Source organism: Gobius niger (assembly GCF_951799975.1).
Source record: "Gobius niger genome assembly, chromosome: 6".
Classification (NCBI taxonomy): Eukaryota; Metazoa; Chordata; class Actinopteri; order Gobiiformes; family Gobiidae; genus Gobius; species Gobius niger.
The window spans coordinates 5,667,019-5,687,622 of NC_136857.1; the positions used below are offsets into that span (position 1 = coordinate 5,667,019).

Genomic DNA, 20,604 nt, shown 5'->3' on the forward strand with positions numbered 1-20,604 from the left:
TTTCTTTTGGATTCCTCTTAGACTTGGAGATCGGTCCATGGTCCATCAGTCTCTGGATCTCACATCACACATCGCTGACTGACCGCCTGGGCTTCTGCATCCCTTACCTTTCTTACCCTGAGCTACTGCATGTCTAATATTTAGACATGTTTGGCTTTGTGGACTCAAGGACTCTCCTGCTACTTGTAGCATCTCAATTAGTTTTACAATCTGTGGTCAGATGTCAAGAAGAAGACGACCGTAAGTTTTATTTCCTTTTGATTGAATTTATTTGTGCTGTCACAAAGTCTGATTGTCTGATTGTGAGCCACAACATGTGTCTTTATGTAAGTTTGTTGCTTCCTCTGTCCCTGTCAGTGTAATAGCACCTGTTGTTGTGGCTGGTTGTAGCTGTTTAAGTTTTATGCCATTGGCAGGTAAAATCTGTGATTTTGTAAGAAAGCTGTACAGCAGCTGCTTGTCACTCCATCCACAGACACATGTTACATCTGTGCAAAGATGTCCTGTGCATGTCAAAGTGGTGATGAGCGGGTTATCTTTGATTGTTAGTGAGGATGTCAGGGCACATTGGTTTGAGATAAAGGTGAACACCAGTCTGTATTCCCCTCATGTAGCCTCTAACTTATTCTGCCATTGACAGTTGGAGAATAAAATGTTCAACCTAAATCATTTCTGCAGAAGTATGAGTACAGATTGTAGCATAAGACATTGTCCTGTTCCCTGAAGGAAGTTCTCCTGAACAGTAGGTTTATTGTTACATTTAGGACCAACAGAACGGGCCCTCGCTGGGTTTGACTGGCTTCACGATGTTAAGTGACGAGGTCAGACAGTGCTTGACCTCTGTCCTACAGGCTCAAAGGGAGCAAAGACCACGACGCCCTCAGCAGGGGGCCAACAGATGAGCGACCTCCAGGTTTATTTTTAGCCAAAGGGACAATACCTGCTTTAAACTCCTTCTTCTTCACAGCACCTTAAACATGAATGTAATGAATGAGACAACGTAGTCGCCGGTACATTAAAGCCGTCCAGTCTTAAAGCCCGGGTCGTGTTTGAACTGGCACTTGACACCGCTCTGAGTTCCAGATGGAGAGTTTTTTTTGAAGGAGCTTGTGTTTACTTAAGGCAGCAGCTCGTCAATTGGGCACAGTATCTGGATCAGAGGGCTTCATTCATGCTCCCTCAGCACAGGCCCTGCAGGGTAACATTTGCTCAGCTATGACGCGGGATATCCCCAGACAGCTTCAGAAACAAACGCTACCTGTTCAAGACGCACATTTGATCAAACCCCTCAACCTCTGTACATGCATTTACAGCTGCTGGTGCACAGTGTGGTGAAATATGGTGCATTTTGAGCTTGCTTTTTGCCAAGAAGTTCTTTTGCAAAAACAGATTGGTTCCATTGATAGAAATCTTTATGTGCTTGTATTTTTCTTTTTGAATAGCTGTGTTTTCTATCCATATCTATTTATAAGCAGTAAAACTAAAGTCGCTCCTTGATCAGATCCAACAACTTTAGTTGAAGTAACAAAATCAACAGATTGAGATGTCTGTTTTTGCAAATGATCTGCTTCTTATGCCACTTTTATGCAATTTAATACAGGATAACATCTACTTTAACTTTACCACCTTCTCCAATGGCTCCTCCCCATTTTGCTCTAGCTCCTCCCACTTGCCCCGTGACCCCTTTCCCCGTGCTTTATGCTTCTCTCATCTCCTCTTCATAATTGCCCCTAAATGCCTCCCTCCCCCCCCCCCCCTTCCCCATGCACATTTTTAACACGGCTTTCTCTGCTATTACCATGCCTCTCCCGCGCCCCCTGCCGGCCGGGGCGCAGAGATGGCGGGCGGCTGCATCCAGGACGGGCAGCAGTACAATGATAAGGATGTGTGGAAGCCCGAGCCGTGCCGCATCTGCGTGTGCGACAGCGGAGCGGTGCTGTGCGACGAGATCATCTGCGAGGACGTCAAAGAGTGCGCCAACGCCGTCATCCTGCCCGGAGAGTGCTGCCCCATCTGCCCCGCTGATGCCACTTCCCCCATCGGTTGTAATTTATTTATTCACCCAAACCCCCATAAATAAATTACCCTGGGCGCGTTCGCCGCACCGCACAAGGAAAACATCCCTCGGCGTAAAAAAAAAAAAAGTGCAGCGTGATCATTCGGTCATTTCACACGAAGTCACGTCTTGCCTTTTTTTTGTTGCCAAGTCGCGATGCTTTCACTTTGGGCCGTGCAGTTTGGATGTTGACCAGCGCGGCATCAGCGAAGGCTTTTTTTCCAAGTGGCAGTGCATCTCACCTGGGGAGGGAATAGAGCCCCCCCCGTGATGCATTGGCTGGTGCCTGGTCCCCATTCAAACTGCAACAAACGCATTCACTCAATTTAACACGCTGCTTATCATGTTTGCACTGTATTACACTTGTTTTGCCTTTGTGACCGAATGACATGGACACAGGCCCTGCTATACTGCAAGGGCCCCAAGCAAGACTCACCCAACCAACAGTGATTATTATATCAGAGGCCTGGTGCACTGCAAAGATGGAGAAATCAGAGGCACAGCAGATTGCTAGATAGATATCAACATAGTCATTTAGTAAGCCCTTCTGAAGTACTTTTGCATCACATTCATTCCAATCAAAAGTCTGATTTAATGTAGTGTCTATGGGCTCTACTGGGTTTGTTGAATGGTGTTGCAAAGATTGACTTTCCTCTACCTAAGTCAATCACAATCTTTACTCCTTTTGTTAAATGTTATTTTCTTTCTCTCTCTTTCTGATGATCAACCTGGCAACAACAGAAACACTTGGTGCTAAGGTAGGTTGGCCCCTTACAAAAGAGAATTGAAAGCATTATCCTATATAAAAGTAACTCGTTTTTTGTGGCTTCTTTTCCAGGGCCAAAAGGGTGAACCAGGAGACATTGCTGATGTAAGTCCACAAAACAATAAACAGAAATAGAAGAGAAGCAAAGTCACCATGCCCGACTTTTCCTAATAGCCTTTTTTTTGTGTCTAGAATATGGCAACAATCCCTCAGTTCAAAAGCTGATTAACAATAATACGTCTTTGATTTAAAAAAAATATCTAATTAAGGCTGAAAACTCCAGCATTCCTGGGACGTAATGAACCCGATCCAATCCCCTTAGATCTTCTCAGCACCTGTCGCCCAAATGCACATGTCAAGGAGAACAATGTCCGCCCCAGCAGAGGTTAACGTGGGGTGATGTTTTCAGCAAAGCAGGCCCCTGTCAACTCCAATACTTCCTTGCCAGCTTCCTACCAAGAAAGAATGTGCTTTGGATGGATTGTGTGGACACTCATTTTTAAACTTTCAGCCACACAATGCATTAAGTGACATTGATGGGCATAAAAATAATCAAAATGTGTGTTTTGTAGGTTGTAGGACCAAGAGGACCACCAGGGCCTATGGTAAGAAGACTATAAATATTACTAATAAACAGCTGCACTGTCCCACGTTGCATAAAACATTAAACACAAATATTTCTCAAACTTCCAGGGCCCATCAGGCGAGCAGGGATCACGAGGCGAGGCTGGCCTGAAAGGAGATAGGGTAACGGAGGATTTATTCACAAAGTCTACAATAGTTTTAGTTTGTACTGATCCTAAAATGTTATCCCTTCCATGTGAACAGGGAAATCCCGGACCCCGAGGAAGAGATGGAGAGCCTGGCACCCCCGGAAACCCCGGCCCCGCTGGACCACCCGGCCCCCCAGGACTTGGAGGGGTGAGTCTTAAGGACGTGTGCGCCAATCTGGGATCAGGACGCTTTGTTTTGCGTCTCTTAAGGGCCTTGATTTTCAACCCGCGTGCCGTGATTAATCGTGAGGGGTTCAAATGATTTCATCTATATCGTAAATACTACTATCAGGGGTGTAACACGACATTCTAGGCTAGACCAAGTCAGTTTCTCACACTGCATCTTCTGTATAATTTTAGGCAATACTTGTATCACTACAGGCTTTTTAAGGGCATTTCCCTCTTCCATGTTCTGTCCGTGATCTAGATGAGAGCACATACAGTTCACATAATGCCACACCTTGACCAGAGATTTGTTTGCTTTCCAGAACTTTGCTGCTCAGATGGCTGGAGGATTCGACGAGAAGGCTGGAGGTGCTCAGATGGGCGTGATGCAAGGACCAATGGTAAACAGCACAGTGGCCCGATTGATCATATACACACTTTGACATGTAAAATAGTGCCCACTTTCAGTTTGTGTTCAAGACTGTGTGCCTCAGTGCTGCCCCCCTGTGGCTCTGAGTTCCCTCACCTGTTCAGGGACTTGTACTTGAATGGAGAAAACGTGCTACAAAAGAACAGCAGTGCATCAATCCTAGAGAGATCCTTTGATTCTTGAAAATAAGCATTGTATTTGTTTCTGCAGGGACCTATGGGACCACGTGGACCCCCTGGACCTACTGGATCTCCTGTAAGGACCAGTGACTGACATTCACAAAAATGTTCACTTTAAACGTAGAATATTTGATTTAGTAAGCCGTCCTTTTGTTTTTCGCTATTGCCCACAGGGACCTCAAGGTTTCCAAGGCGGCCCTGGAGAGACTGGAGAGCCCGGACCTGCTGTAAGTACCAGAGCGCCTCCCTGAATGCTTATCGTTTTATCTGTATCATATGATCTCACTCTGATCTCTGTATCTGATACACAGGGAGCACTGGGACCTCGCGGACCACCCGGACCTTCTGGAAAACCAGGAAGTGATGTAAGTGAGCACTTTTTTGAAGATCTGGAGATGATTTCCCTGGCGCACACCTCTCCTGACGGGTTTCTCCAGAGTGTCTGAAGACCCCAATATCCCTGAGGAGCCAATGAACTGCCTTAACACCATAACCTTAAGCCATAGAAGTCTGACGGCTTTATAGACCTCATAATGTTGTTCAAGTGTAGGCCTACTCCTGTTGCTCTTCACACAAGTCACAAACTTTAACAGTAGTTGTTTTCTTAATAACATGGCCTGGTCTGTTTTCAGGGTGAGGCTGGAAAACCTGGAAAAGCTGGTGAGCGCGGACCTGCTGGACCACAGGTAAATATCCATCATCAAGATTTATGAAAAATGCTTGAGGGATTAAAAATAATGGAATCGTGTTTATTTTATAGGGAGCCCGTGGATTCCCTGGAACCCCTGGCCTGCCCGGAATCAAAGGACACAGAGTAAAAAAAGAATTTCTTTGAGGTTACTGTTTAGATGTTGAGTGATGGCTCTGATGGATTGTGTTGTGCCTTTTTTAGGGTCACCCCGGTTTGGACGGAGCAAAGGGAGAGGATGGTGCTGCTGGAGCCAAGGTACGACCAACACATCCTGTTAAAAAAAACATTTTCCCTTTTAGTTTTAGGCCTCATTTCTTAAAATTGTGTTCCATTTCAGGGAGAGTCTGGTGCTGCTGGAGAGAATGGAGCCCCTGGACCAATGGTACGTTTGTAAATGTTAAAACAACATTTTAACCACTTTCAAGCAAATAAAACACAACACAACATGATTTCAGGTTTATCACAATAACTGACGACACAAACAAAGCAGCTTAAAATCTTTGAAAGCAATAACATTTAGCAGTCCAAGTACCAGTGGGACTAAATCAGGACTTAACCAGGTCTTAAAGGGCGCCAATGAAAGACTCAGACTCGGACATGACTAAACCTGAGAGACAAAACTTAAAGGCACAAACGCTGAATGAAATTGTGGATTTTTGAAGATTAATACTACAGCTGATCCAGAGAGAACTGCCAGGCTTTCTTCAATGTTTTGTCTCTTCCTTTACCCACCCAATGGTACACATTTCATGGACTGAGAACCACTGGCCCTTCAGCTAAATAGTCCTACCCAGATCCTGGAAATTGCATATTAGACACTGGTTTGAAGTACAAGCCATGTGTAAAGAATACATTTTTGTAGCTGGACAAATTCAATTACATAATATGAAATTGATGATAATCCTGAGATCCTTACACCCAGCTCTGTCACTAATGATGATTGTGTGTTGTGTTCCAGGGCCCTCGTGGTCTGCCCGGCGAGAGAGGACGCCCCGGAGCCGCTGGAGCTGCTGTGAGTAAAAAAAATGTCCCTAAATTCAAATAATCCTGGTCCAGATGACTGCTTTTTTTTCCACATTTCTTGACCTGTTTCTGAACGATGGACTCATAATAACTTTCTCTTTGTTTTATCTGCTCTGTTTCAGGGTGCCCGTGGAAATGATGGTTTGCCTGGTCCTGCTGGTCCCCCTGTAAGTGTCTCATCACATTTCACACTATTTTGAGTCATATTTGTTTTTTTTTATCAAACCTTACTTGATTTTTTTTTTTTGTTGCTGATAGGGGCCTCTTGGTCCTGCTGGAGCACCCGGTTTCCCAGGATCCCCAGGAGCTAAGGTTTGTTGAATGAATACTACAACTGACTTATGCCCCTCTCTCTGATGGGGAGAAGAGCCGGAAATTCGGCATCAGTCACTTTAGGGCTGTACAATTAATCAAATATTTATCAATTCGCAATCTCAACTCAATTATCGGCATGGAGCTTTTTTAATTTTCATGTCTACAGTGAAGTCTGTGGCAGTGACAGCACCCGGTTGGGACTTAGAAAATTAAACACCCACATTCATGAAACATTGCTCTATTAATGTATTTTTCATATGCAGAAAAATGTCCAACTGCAAATCATAAATGTAAAAATAGCTATAGACACCTTCCCTGAATTAAAGTGACTACAAAGCTATAGAATGTAGCGTCGAAAAGGTCTTTAGCCCAACCTAAATTCACTTTTAAAATCTACATTATCTTCTCATCTTTACATGTGCTGTAGAAAGTAAAGTGTTTTTTGTTTTGTAGGGAGAAGCTGGCCCCACTGGCGCTCGTGGATCTGAGGGAGCGCAGGGACCTCGCGGAGAGGCTGGAACTCCTGGATCACCCGGACCCGCTGGAGCATCTGTGAGTAACTGCTGTGGTCTTATGTATTTGCCATAAATGTCACAACTGGATGCATTGTGGAAAGTGCGGAGAGTTTAAACTCCTGTTCAGGCCACAAAAGAGACTCTTGGAGCATTATGTTAAATTTAGCTTTTAGAGCAGGTGTTGCTTCTCAACTTCACAATCTACAGTAGCTTTGTATGAATGTGTGCTTAGACCAGAGATCTCCAACCAGTAGCTCAGGAGTTGACAGTAGCTGTCCAACCTTTTCTCAAGTGGCTTCCCTAAAGGAGTCACATTTATATTTACAGTATATTCATTTTCGTTTTGTCCTGAACAGACAAAACAATCTGCAAACTCAAGTCATTTTCTTGACTTGTACTGGTCTTGTCTTAGCTCCTAACTTTCCAGAGTGAACTCCACCTCACTCATGTGTTTTTGAAGCTCTGACATAAAAGTAGCTAATAAGGTATAAAAAGTTGGAGCTCAGACAAACTTCTACAATCGCTAACCTCAAAATACACAATTTACCATTGGGGATACTTCCACTGTAAATATCTGTGAGAAACGCCAATGTTAAGTAAAGCCATTTCATTTTGGAACACAACATTACAGAGTATTACAGATTTCGATTGGATGACCTCAGATAAATCATACTTGTATTAAAGGGTGATCATGTTGAGAAAGATTATGTATTGATTTATTCTGTGTTTGTGTTTCAGGGAAACCCTGGTACTGATGGTATTCCTGGAGCTAAGGGATCTGCTGTAAGTCTATATCCTATAAGGATGCTATAGATGATGCTGTGTTTTGCATTAAGCCTTACCTGATGTGTTGCTTTGTGTTTAGGGTGCCTCTGGTATCGCTGGAGCTCCTGGATTCCCTGGACCTCGTGGACCTCCAGGACCACAGGGAGCCACTGGACCTCTGGGACCAAAGGGACAGTCTGTGAGTGTTTGGATCTGTCGTGTGTCATGTCTGGAAATAATCTGCTTTTCAAGATATATAAGATAAGATCAGTGCTGTTGTCAATGCACAGCTGTACTATGAAATTAAAAGTGCTACTCTGTTCAGTGCGAACGCTCATATATAAAAAACATAAAATCAAATTTACACCTTAAATGAACTAATTTAAAATAATGTTTCATGTAGGACTTAAGTAGGGACAACTAGGACAGGGCTTAGCACAACCGAAACAGGGACCAAGACTCACCTTTCCCACGTATCAATGTGGTGTCAGCGTAGACTGTAAACTAGGAATGGACTAAGTGAGGGTGGCTTCTCCCATAGTGTCCTGTGCGGCTAGCTGAAGCTCTTTCATGCTAGCAGTTTGGCTGGGTTTTTGGAGCCAGCTTCTATATTTAGAATATGGAAAACATCTAAATAGAGAAAGGAAAAAAAAATAGGATGATGTTGTTAGAGTTAAGACAAACACGTGGAAGTCAGAACAACAAGCACGTGTTCAATACCGACTTAAAGGGGCAAAAAGGTTTTAATGGAAAATTCATGAGAGCAAGGAACCTCAGGAGCCTGCTTCCATTTCCTTAGAGCTTCAGGAAGAAGAGGCTATTATTTACAGTCTATGGGTGTAAGTAAAATGCAAAATGGCAGCCATGTTTCTATCAGTCAGCCTCGGGGCAGCTGTGGCTACAATAGCAGCACCTTATAGTAGTAACAGTAGCGCTTTAAGAAGCTTGTCAGGTTTAAACATGAGCACAAGAAGCAGAAGCAGAAGCCTCTTGAACTGTAATCAATGGGCAAAATGTATTTTATTTTTTACTATGGCTTTAAACTGATCTTTCTGGTTCTTGTTTTAGGGAGAGCCTGGTCTTGTTGGATTGAAAGGTGAAACTGGTCCTAAAGGAGAGCTTGTAAGTCTTATTTAAACATCACTTTTTTCCTTCTCTTTATTTGATCATGGTTTTAACTTAAATCGTGTTGTGATCCAGGGCCCATCTGGTCCTCAAGGCCCCCCTGGACCCGCTGGTGAGGAGGGAAAGAGAGGAGCCAGAGGAGAGCCCGGAACCGCCGGACCACTCGGACCTCCTGGAGAGAGAGTAGGCCTTCAATTACGCAGCATTTTATCTAAACTTTATCTCATGATGCACTGATAACTTTGTGTGTCTGTGCTGTGTTTTAGGGAGCTCCTGGTAACCGTGGTTTCCCAGGTCAGGATGGTCTCGCTGGTGCTAAGGTGAGTCTCACACAAATGATCAGAAAAGGTTAGGTTCAGGTTGTAGATCGCGTCCATTAAGTTTCATCTGTCAAAACAATATAATGTAGCAAATAAGTCGGTCAGATGGTGATACAGGCCTGAAATCTGGTACAGAATATTCTCTAAATGACTCTTACTATGTACTTTGAATGGGCCAAGTGTCAGATGCCCCAGAAATTATATTATTAGTTTACATCAGTCCCTTATAAGTTTTTGTTTCAACTGTTCCTGTGTCCTCCTACACACAAACACATACTACTTTGTGACAGGACTATGAAAGTTGGTGTAAAATATCCCATTTTAGTAATGAAATTGTATTATTGGGTCAGCAACAATGATGATGACATTTTACCTGCAAAAAAGGGTTAAAAAAACATGTGTCCTGGACCTATTTTCACAGTCCATCTCTGCTAATGTGATGAGAAAACGTCCTCAAATCAGTAGCTTCAGATTAATCCCCAAGTCACCTTTTTGTCTTAAACAGAATACTCACTAATAGGAGAAAGTACTGTGCAAACCTCCATTCAAAACTGTGAAAACTGCATTGAATCCTATAGAATTCTGTGGAGTTTAGGCATATTCTGGACTTATTCTGGAAGGAATTGACACAGTGATACAGCCATACATGTAAAGGTCTTGTCCATAGATAAAACTTTTAATGTTGGTAAAGAGTCTTTAGAATATCAGTACCAAATTTCACAAACGATCCCTGAACAATTTTGACCAAAAATCCACATCAAGGTAAAAACAGATTGAGCCCCACACAATAGAGGAAGCAATATTTTCAAAAGAAACTCCCAAATCAAATCAATGTTTCACTTGGTTATTTTACTTGGAGATCGGGTACATGAACTCATTATATTTTCACTTCATTACAGTCAAACCTGGATCATATAAAGTCCCGGAGGAACATACACAATTGATAAAACAGAGGTGCATTTTGGGGAAAGGATAAGGGACATAAACCCAAGGCGCTCACCCTGGTCACATGTATTTATTTTTAGATAATAGCACCACATTCTGAGATGCATATGAAAAAGATAGTTTCTTAATTTGTGCTGACAGAACAGAAGGTTAGAAGAAGTCATGGCAGTTTTTGTTTCACATGGATAGGACAATAGGACTGCCATGACAATTATGAAGATTGAACTCAAGTATAGCATGTCCTTGTTTATAAGTACAGTGTTTTTTTATGGATTACGGCTGTTTTGGTTGCTAATCTTGTCCCTCTGGATTAGGGTGCTCCCGGTGATCGTGGTGTTTCTGGAGCTGCTGGACCTAAAGGTGGCACTGGAGATCCCGGTCGCACAGGCGAGCCCGGCCTTCCTGGAGCCAGAGTGAGTGCAGTGTCCAAACATCTGTTCTGCACTGACATGTGGTTATCTTAAAGCCAGAATTATGTACGCTCTCAATCCCTAAATGTTTCTGGTCATGTGTTTTGTAGGGTCTCACTGGACGTCCTGGAGATGCTGGTCCTCAGGGCAAAGTTGGTCCTTCTGTAAGTGCACTTTCTGTGTCTATTTAGCCACTTTTACCCAAGACAAATCGGTTGAAATTAGCAAATCTTTGGTAATTTCATGAACTTTGTATAGAACTGGTATTTGTTAATTTATTATTTTATATAAAACATATATTCACATTGCAAATCTAGTGATTATCTCAGTACAACAACATACATTTTAAAAATCATGAATGTCTACCTCAGTGTGATTTTACTCACTGTTTTCTGTTTCCTCCCTCAGGGAGCTGCTGGAGAAGATGGCCGCCCCGGGCCTCCTGGTCCTCTGGGAGCTCGCGGACAGCCAGGAGTCATGGGATTCCCCGGACCCAAGGGAGCCAATGTAAGTGTGACATATAGGGCGACTGTGGGATTAGTAGGTTTTGAACTTTTGGTATCAGAGATGTTTACACTGTAATATTGTTGAAGCTCAGAACAGTCAGGCTTGTAGTAATGGTTTATCAATGTCTCCATACTCCACACTAAGACACACTCGGGAAACTAGGGTCTAGTCCTGGATCCGAAGTAGAAATAAGCATTCATTGATTTTTTATGATGATTTACATACTGTATTTACATACCTAATGCATCTATCAAACCACCGCGCCTCCTTATAGTTCATAACTGAGACAGTGAAATGGGACAATTCACACTTTTCATTCACAAATATTGTTAATATCTTCTTTTTAAGGGTGAACCTGGAAAAACTGGTGAGAAGGGTCTTGTGGGCCGCCCTGGTCTGAGGGTGAGTACAACTATAAAACACTTCATTATTATAGAAATGATAAATAAATTCATTTTGTAACTGGAGGAAATTTATCTGAACAGGGTCTTGCTGGAAAAGATGGAGAGACTGGCCCCAGTGGACCTCCCGGCCCTGCTGTGAGTGTCACTCAAGAAATTAAATATCATTTGTAAAATAGCATTAAGATGTGTTTTAGTATCATCAATGTCAGTAAGGGAGAAGGACACAGTCATTTACTGATGGTATGATTCTTGCAGGGACCTGCTGGAGAGAGGGGAGAGCAAGGACAGGCTGGACCTCCCGGCTTCCAGGTACAGGCCTGATCCGGAGAAATTGTAGAAATTTTTGATTTATTGGCGTGATACTCACTGTGTTTGTGTGCAGGGTCTTCCTGGACCAACTGGAGCCACTGGCGAAGCTGGAAAGCCTGGAGACCAGGTGGGTTTGTTTACGACAATCCTCCATATTCATATGTGCACTGTACATGCAACGGATATAAGCAAAGACTGTAGTGTAGAGTCAGTGACTCATTTCACTGTGTCTTTAGGGTCTTCCTGGAGAGGGCGGAGTTCCTGGTGCTGTTGGAGCTAGAGTAAGTACAAACTTTCATAAAATCCAGAGGTGATTTAGTCACATGAGTAATACAATAAATAACAACATTGTTAATGAAAACTGAACCTGTTCCATGAGTATTCTCCTGATCTTCCTCTCTGTTGAACAGGGTGAGCGTGGTTTCCCTGGTGAGAGGGGTGGAGCTGGACCTCAGGGTCTGCAGGGCCCTCGTGGACTTCCTGGAACAGGTGGAACTGATGGACCCAAGGTCAGTGGGGTTTTAATATATATATGTTTTATTTCTTTGTTTTATACTCTAATCTTCTTAAGAAAAGACCATTTGAAGTCAAGTATTAACTCCTGTTTCCTGTCCCACAGGGAGCTATTGGCCCAGCAGGTGCTCAAGGTGCCCAGGGCCCCCCTGGTCTGCAGGGCATGCCTGGAGAGAGAGGAACTGGTGGCATCCCAGGACCTAAAGGAGACAGAGTGAGTCCTGTTATTAGTGTAGACCTCAGGAAACTCACTTAGGCTTATGTAGGAGAGCCACGGTCTGTATGAACCCAAACCTTTCATCATTTGACTCATGTTTTCTTCTTGATCAGGGTGACAATGGTGCAAAGGGACCTGAAGGAGCTCCTGGAAAGGATGGTTCTCGAGTAAGTGTCCATTTGATAGTTTTCATGATATTTACCTCAGTCTCTCAGTGTCTCAGTCCTAACACCCTGCTCTGTGATCTCTCAGGGTTTGACTGGTCCTATTGGTCCTCCTGGTCCATCTGGTCCCAACGGAGCCAAGGTTAGATCATCTATAACTATAACTTTTGCAGTTCTTTTGGTGGTTTCATCCAACTTAACCTTGTTTCTCCTGTTACAGGGTGAGACTGGACCGAGTGGCCCGAATGGTGCCCCTGGAGCTCGTGGTGCCCCTGTAAGAACTCCATGGTTATTGCAATATGAAGCAAAGATCATGCTGAATATGATCATTGCGATTAACTGAATATTTGCCATAATGAAGTTATACAGTGAAAACGTCATCTTGACCAGACCTGTTGTGATATGTTTTTAGGGCGACCGTGGAGAGGGTGGTCCTCCTGGTCCTGCTGGCTTTGCTGGACCTCCTGTGAGTGAAATGACTCCAGTATCATCATCTCTTATGGTCTCCTTTTGTTGACCTGTGTTAATATAATGCTGTCATGTACAGGGCGCAGATGGTCAGCCTGGAGCCAAAGGAGAGGTTGGAGAGGGCGGACAGAAGGGAGAGTCTGGTGCCCCTGGACCTCAGGGACCATCCGGAGCTCCTGGGCCTGTGGTAAGTGTTGGAGCGATTGTGTGATATCAAATTTTACTATATTTATGCATCAGGGTAGTGTACGTAAACATTGGCCTCATAAAAATAAAGAATAACAGAGGTCATCCATTTGAAAACCAACAGTTTGAAGCCCATAAGCTAAACAACAACACCATATTATATACTGGGCAAGAAGATATTGTTAATTGATAACAAAATACGACAATGCTCAAAGGTTCAAAACTGTGGATGTTTCCTTTAAAAGGTTGGAAGTTCGAGCTCATCTACCTTGATGATTATGGTGACCTTGCAGAGAGGAAAGCATAATATAGTTAATATATTCATAGTAAATTGCTTTTTCTGTGTATTTTCTAGGGACCCACTGGTGTATCTGGACCTAAAGGCGCTCGTGGTGCTCAGGGTGCTCCTGTAAGTAACATTTTACATTTTATCCACATTTTAACAAAAAAAAACCCTGCTTCAATAAGAAAGTGCAGTGTCATCAGGATCTGTTTTGGGAGATCCTTGGAAGCAAACAGAATACAGGGCAAGACTTCTGCAACAGACACAGACAAATGAGAGAGGAGTCAGGAATAATAGCTATTTTGGGAAATAATTATTGCAATATCAGGTGACACAATATACAGATCGCAAGGGGCCACAGTATATCGCAACATCACTGAAATCAAAGGTCAATTCAAGCCATGTGTTTCATTATTTCTTTGTGACACTTTTTCGAGCTGATTCAGTATTTTTTTAAGTCTCATCGCTCACGCCGCACTGAAATGGTTTAACAAAATACTGCAATACACAGTTTTTGCTTGCTTTTTGCTAGTGGCGGGATGAACCAGGTCAGTGATGTGATGGAGGTGGGTGTAGGTGAAGAAGAGGAGGAGAGGCTGAGGGTTCTCCTGCTGCTGTGAGGATATGGTGTAGGAGGGGTTTAGCTGAAAGACCATGAGGGAGGGAAAGAAGAGCATTTAAATTAGCTACAAAGATTAGCAATATGGAAGGACATACAGTTGCCTTGGTTGGATTCACACGTCAACATCATTTCTTTCTCCTCTGACAGGGAGCCACTGGTTTCCCCGGTGCTGCTGGCAGAGTGGGATCACCTGGACCTAATGTGAGTATTATTCCCTCGCCGTACGGCTTCAGATGGACAACAGGACTCTAGCTTAACTTGTACAAACCCAATGTCTTCATTGTAGGGCAACCCTGGACCTGTTGGCCCGTCTGGTCCTGCTGGTAAAGATGGACCAAAGGGAACCCGAGGTGACGCCGGACCCCCAGGACGACAGGGAGACGCTGGTCTGCGTGGAGCACCTGGAGCTCAGGGAGAGAAGGGAGATGCTGGGGAGGATGGCCCCCCTGTGAGTGCATAAATCAGTGCATAAATATACTCTCAACGCCGAACATTCAAGATGTATTCATAAGTATGAGGTCTTAATTGGTACCCAAGTCTCATGATAGCTTTTAGTATTTCTTTAAAAGGTCCTGACAGGTTTTTAGTAGAGTAAAGCTTGTCATAAAAGGGAGGGTCTATAATTATGTATTTTAGCATCAAAAACTTCCATCCGATGAAGTAGGTCAATAATGCATTGCAAACCCCTTGACAATATACATATAGTACAAAGGCTCCTTTATACAAATCTTATAACAGTTGAAGTGAAGCTGAACTACAAGGCTTTACTTATTGAGCCTCATTCATCCAAAAAAAACACCAGTTTAGTCACTTTTAGAACCTTTAAGACCTGAACTGAGATATGTATTGTGTCACGACGAGGTAATGTTAAAGTCCACTATAACATTATGATGATGTTAACCTTAAAGTGATAGTTGGTAAGATCCTGCTGTTTGGCTGAATGTGAAACACTGTGCAGATACTGACAGTTCGTCCTGTGTGCAGGGTGCTGATGGACCATCAGGGCCTCAGGGTCTGGGTGGATCTCGTGGTATTGTTGGTTTGCCTGGACAGCGTGGAGAGAGAGGCTTCCCCGGTCTGCCTGGACCTTCTGTAAGTCCAGCCCAACTTTCTTTATAAAAGGCACATTGACTTATATTTTATACCACTATTTAAGAACACTATGTGAAAAGGACAACGTCAAAAAGAGTAAAAGTCCAGAGAGAGGGATTTGAAAACAGGAATTAAATTGGCTTGTATGATGTTTAGAGGAAGCTCCAAAGTGAGAAGTAAAAGTAAAAATCACCTCACCCCAAGTATCTACCCTTTTTCTCAAACCCTTGTGCCCATTTTACATTGACAATGATCATGTTTTTGCATCACTATCATGTTTTGCTGTGTTTAGGGTGAGCCTGGGAAACAGGGAGCCTCTGGAAGTAGTGGAGACCGTGGACCCCCTGGACCTGTCGGACCTCCTGGACTCTCGGGACCTTCTGGAGAGCCGGGTAGAGAGGTGAGAGCAACATCACCCTTATTCACACATTCAAACATAAACTTTATCCTCCATGTCTCTCTCGGTCATAGATCTACTATTCACTGCTGCTTGTTGTGTTTTAGGGAAATCCTGGATCAGATGGACCTCCCGGCAGAGATGGAGCTACAGGTGTAAAGGTGCGTCATGGTTTTGTTATGTTTAAAGTGCTGTTGAATTGAAATGTTTAATGTTTATTGACTCAAGCTTTGTATATTCTTCAGGGAGAGCGTGGTAACACCGGACCAGCTGGAGCTCCTGGTGCTCCAGGATCCCCAGGTGCCCCTGGACCTGTTGGACCTCTGGGCAAACAGGGAGACAGAGGAGAGGCTGTGAGTATTGCCATCACAAACTAGGGCTGCTCATATAATGTCTCCATATTAGGATATGCCATGATTAAAACCTACACATGACATAGGTTTAGACCTCTATTTCTATATGTATATATTTCTCTCAAAATTTCAAAAAAACTGACAATTATTTAACATATACATTTCAAATATATCAGCAGCTCATGTTCTGATCACCTAACCCTAAAAGGCTAATGATGACACATATATTCACTGTAAATGCTCACACAGGGTGCTCAAGGACCTGCTGGACCCCCTGGATCTGCTGGCGCTCGAGGAATGGCTGTAAGTATCATACATGTTCTAAAATTTCTATCTGTTTGATTATCATAAATGTCTTATAACAAATGACATCAATTCTGCAGGGACCCCAAGGACCTCGTGGAGACAAGGGAGAGGCTGGAGAGGCTGGAGAGCGAGGACAGAAGGGTCACCGTGGGTTCACTGGTCTGCAGGGTCTGCCTGGACCTCCTGTGAGTCACTCCACAACCATCGCCTCATTACTTTGTGCTGCCTTTCTCCTGTTACACACAATCTGACATTATAAACATTAACATTAAAGCTGTGTCTTATCCGTCAGTTTATTATATTCAGTTACATTATACATGAGTTAACATTATCATCTGCTGATGAACACAGGGCCCCGCTGGTGATGCTGGAGCTTCTGGACCTGCCGGACCTTCTGGATCAAAGGTGAGGGAAAGAAAATATTATATAATGTCATTTTTTAATCTCAAGTCTTTTCCATGTATTTTCTGAGGGTACGGTATCATAAACATGTTCTCTTGGTTTCCAGGGCCCTGCTGGACCCACTGGACCTGCTGGTAAAGACGGATCTAATGGACAGCCCGGCCCCATCGGACCTCCTGGACCCCGTGGTCGCTCTGGAGAGTCTGGTCCTGCTGTATGTAGCACATTTTTACTGCTGTATTCCAGAACATCAGACCATATGTACTGATCTGTTCTTCTTCTTAGGGTCCTCCTGGTAACACTGGTCCTCCTGGTCCTCCCGGTCCCCCTGGCCCCGGCATCGACATGTCAGCGTTCGCTGGTCTGGGTCAGACTGAGAAGTCTCCTGATCCTCTGCGGTACATGAGGGCTGATGAGGCCTCCACTTCTCTGAGGCAGCATGACATCGAGGTGGACTCCACTCTCAAGTCCCTCAACAACCAGATCGAGAACCTGCGCAGTCCTGATGGCAGCCAGAAGAACCCAGCCCGCTCCTGCAGAGACCTGAAACTGTGCCATCCCGACTGGAAGAGCGGTGAGTCAGAGACTAGTGAAGACTAGTGAATCTAGGATATCAGCAATAGTGACTGTGGAGCCATATAGCCTTGTTAAGAGTGAGACTCACTTTTCGAATGTCTGCAGGTGAATACTGGATTGATCCCAACCTTGGCAGCACTGCTGATGCCATTAAGGCCTTCTGCAACATGGAGACTGGAGAGACTTGTGTCACCCCAACTATTGCCAGTCTACCCAGGAAGAACTGGTGGACTGCCAAGAGCAAGGACCGCAAGCACATCTGGTTTGGAGACATGAATGGAGGATTCCAAGTAAGTAACTAAAATGTCATGAAATATATTCTGTTATTCACAAACAGAGCTGACTAACACGTGCCATGTCTCCTACAGTTTAGCTACGCTCAGAACAGCCCCTTCGCCAGCGTCCAGCTGAACTTCTTGAGGCTTCTGTCGACTGAAGCATCTCAGAACGTCACATACCACTGCAAGAACAGCATCGCCTACATGGACCAGGCCTCAGGAAACCTGAAGAAGGCCCTGCTGCTGGGAGGCTCCAACGAGGTGGAGATCCGTGCGGAGGGCAACAGCCGCTTCACCTACAGTGTGTTGGAGGATGGCTGCAAGGTACATTTCCTAATGATGGAGCTACAGCAGCTTTGCACTGATAATTCCTGTTACAATGTTTAACCTGCGTTTGTTTGTTTCTTATGACAGAGACACACAGGCCGGTGGGGCAAGACTGTCTTTGAGTACAAAACAACGAAGACCTCTCGTCTGCCAATTCTGGACATTGCTCCTCGAGACATCGGAGGAGCGGATCAGGAGTTTGGAGTGGATATAGGCGCAGTCTGCTTCTTGTAAAATGAAAGATCAAAGCCCCTCCCAAGACAAAAAAAAAACATGAAATAGAGAAGCTCCATCATGAACTATTAAACATCATTTCGACAATAAAGAAGACTGGGAACTCTAAAGAAAATTGATACTCGTTTCTGTCAGAACGAAGTGCTCTCCAAGTTGTACTCCCTGGATGTTAGCACTGAAGGGCACCGGCAATATCTGTACATTAAACATTCTCTGTTACCTACTTCCTGAGATCCAGTCATGTTTCCCACGGCAACTGTGGACGGGCATGAGCCGGGAGGAAGAGGGACCAGGAGGAGAAACATGACTCGATGTCACTTATTTATTGTCTAACGTGAACGGGCGGAGCTGAGGTAGGACTGAACAGGTACATTTTGTAAGTAAGCCACGCCCCCCATCCCACCCTTTCCACTACAGGACAGCCGCACACCTCCGGGACAGTCCTACTCCAGCTCGCTCCCTCCCTCCCTGTGTCTCTCCCTGTGTCTCTCCTCAAATAAAGAAAGTCCAAAAAGAAAAATGGTCAAGCTAAAGCCAGGAGCTCCGTGCGTGTCCCCCCGCGAGAGCCTTTACTGTGTATTATAAGCCCCCGGTTCTGTTGTTGTGAAAGTATGTGTTTATAAGCAGCCAGATGGTGTATGTTTTCACCGTGCGTGTACGTGCCTCTATGCACACCACAACACTTTTTTTTTCAATGAAAGTGAGGTCACATTTGGGACGTTTGTTTCAACTGTCTAGAATAAAACATTGCTACACAATTCTCTACAAAGTTTAGATTGTAAATTTCTGTTGTAATTCTAAATTTTGTATTGCTACCTCACGCTTAAAAAAAAAAAAAAAAAACACCAAGAGAATTTCATCCAAAAGTTTAGCCTCTTATTAGCCTGATATGCCATCTTTGCTTTGGGTTGCTCACTTTCTCTTTTCTAAAAGGTGCTATGACTTCATTTTCCCCCATCGACCCCCTCCCCCGTGTCCCACTAGCAGCCTCACAGCTCACACGGACACCCCACTCTGGCCCAGAAGAGGGCGCGCTCGGGCTAAACTAAAAGGGAGGGGTACACTTTGCATCTTGGACTTGGAAGGACAGGCCTTTTCCAAACTAGAGTGGGGTGCCTGTGTATGTGTGAGGGCGTGTACATTTTTTAATTAATTTTATTATGGTCTCTTTTTTTTTGGGTTTGTTTTTATTTTGTTACACTTCTAAATGATGTAAATTGGAAATAAAAGGAAAACAGAACTACGAAGGATGTTGTTGTTTTTTTAAATTTCTTGAATGAAACGTAGTCGGCGTTGGGACATAGTGCTTCTTTTATGTTATTTTTCATAGCTGTATGAATGTGTCTAAATAAAGCATGAGTGAGTCGATATTAAAGTCTGTATGGTGCAAGTGTGAGCTCTTCAAACTGATCTGACGTACTGTATCTGTTGGGCCAAAGGGGTTGAGTAGAAAATGAATACTTAGCATTTTGTAGAATGAAGATCTACAAAGAGATCGTGCATCACTACTTGTCTTGTAATGTGGCTTCCTTCTCTGGACCTGAGTAATAAAAGCCTGACTTCAGCCTCCGAGCAGCACTTTTATTCATGATTATTTAAGACTGAAGGTTATACTATGTCTTTACTGGAGACTGAGATAAGGCAACACCGGCTCAGTGTTCAGAGCATTTGTCGTCAGATCTAACAGTTGTCAGTTTGAATCCAGTTCAGATCAGTGCGTATCAATTCTGTCCTTGGGCAAGACACTTCATTGAACTTCCATATGTACTGTATGAATGTGGTGGGTGAGCGAGGTGTGGTAGTGGTCAGAGGGATTTATACAGGCAGAAGCAAGGCAAACGCCACAAATGCAGAAAAAAACGGCACACTTAATCATCAAATAGAGGCAAGAGAACAAAATTAGCAACTTTTGAGCAAAATATTGTGGTCCATTTTAGGCAAATCTGCAGCTGAATATGCTTTAGATCAGGGGTACCCAACTAAATCAGCTCGAGGTCTGCAAACTTTTCTATCGTAACCTTCGACATATATCCAGGGTCTGGACATATGCAGCCATTGTTCTTGTAAATGTTAAAACATGAGCACAGGTTGTATAATTACATAGCAGAGCTGACCAATGATTCAATCATTTTGCCATTTTATATCAGTGTTATTGAAATTGTTTAGACAATTTTCAATTCATCCTTAGAAATTAAGTATATCGAGAGGATGAAAAGGATTTGGGGTCCAGACTAAAGCCTCTGGAGGTCCGGATCTGGACCCAGGTCCCTGCTTTAGACCATAATTTTGCTATTTTCAAAAATGTATACAGTAAAAAATGTTGAGCAATGTCAAAGTCCCCAAGAAATTTAAATTGAATGCCTGTTTGAATCCAGTAAATGATGCTCTTTTTATTATTTGGGCACAATTCATTTCATGCTTTTTAATGCCCCGCGGAAACAAAATTAACAGACTCCTGGAAGCTAAAAATGAGTCGCAAAATCTGCAC

General features: G+C 43.7%; 1 protein-coding gene across 1 annotated transcript; it reads left to right on the plus strand.

The window, feature by feature from the left end:
• Window positions 1-4: 4 nt before the first annotated feature.
• col2a1a (collagen, type II, alpha 1a) lies at window positions 5-19,413 on the plus strand. Its single transcript, XM_079559166.1, has 54 exons — window positions 5-240; window positions 1,836-2,042; window positions 2,798-2,814; window positions 2,895-2,927; window positions 3,395-3,427; window positions 3,516-3,569; window positions 3,651-3,743; window positions 4,084-4,161; window positions 4,401-4,445; window positions 4,543-4,596; window positions 4,681-4,734; window positions 5,002-5,055; window positions 5,130-5,183; window positions 5,262-5,315; window positions 5,398-5,442; window positions 6,019-6,072; window positions 6,206-6,250; window positions 6,342-6,395; window positions 6,852-6,950; window positions 7,652-7,696; window positions 7,779-7,877; window positions 8,747-8,800; window positions 8,879-8,986; window positions 9,070-9,123; window positions 10,383-10,481; window positions 10,589-10,642; window positions 10,887-10,985; window positions 11,334-11,387; window positions 11,471-11,524; window positions 11,645-11,698; window positions 11,772-11,825; window positions 11,935-11,979; window positions 12,109-12,207; window positions 12,318-12,425; window positions 12,542-12,595; window positions 12,681-12,734; window positions 12,813-12,866; window positions 13,005-13,058; window positions 13,140-13,247; window positions 13,602-13,655; window positions 14,299-14,352; window positions 14,438-14,599; window positions 15,136-15,243; window positions 15,536-15,643; window positions 15,748-15,801; window positions 15,886-15,993; window positions 16,243-16,296; window positions 16,377-16,484; window positions 16,651-16,704; window positions 16,808-16,915; window positions 16,987-17,275; window positions 17,383-17,567; window positions 17,646-17,879; window positions 17,970-19,413. Exons 1-54 carry the CDS (start codon window positions 147-149, stop codon window positions 18,114-18,116), a joined length of 4,452 nt encoding a protein of 1,483 aa, XP_079415292.1. The 5' UTR covers window positions 5-146; the 3' UTR covers window positions 18,117-19,413.
• Window positions 19,414-20,604: the final 1,191 nt, after the last annotated feature.

Bases quoted from the DNA above. Each gene is read 5' to 3' on its own strand.
- col2a1a (XM_079559166.1), top strand. From the start codon at position 147: ATGTTTGGCTTTGTGGACTCAAGGACTCTCCTGCTACTTGTAGCATCT. The intron at 13,059-13,139 runs GTGAGTGAAATG...TGTCATGTACAG, and splicing joins CTGGCTTTGCTGGACCTCCT to GGCGCAGATGGTCAGCCTGG. The intron at 17,276-17,382 runs GTGAGTCAGAGA...GAATGTCTGCAG, and splicing joins CCATCCCGACTGGAAGAGCG to GTGAATACTGGATTGATCCC.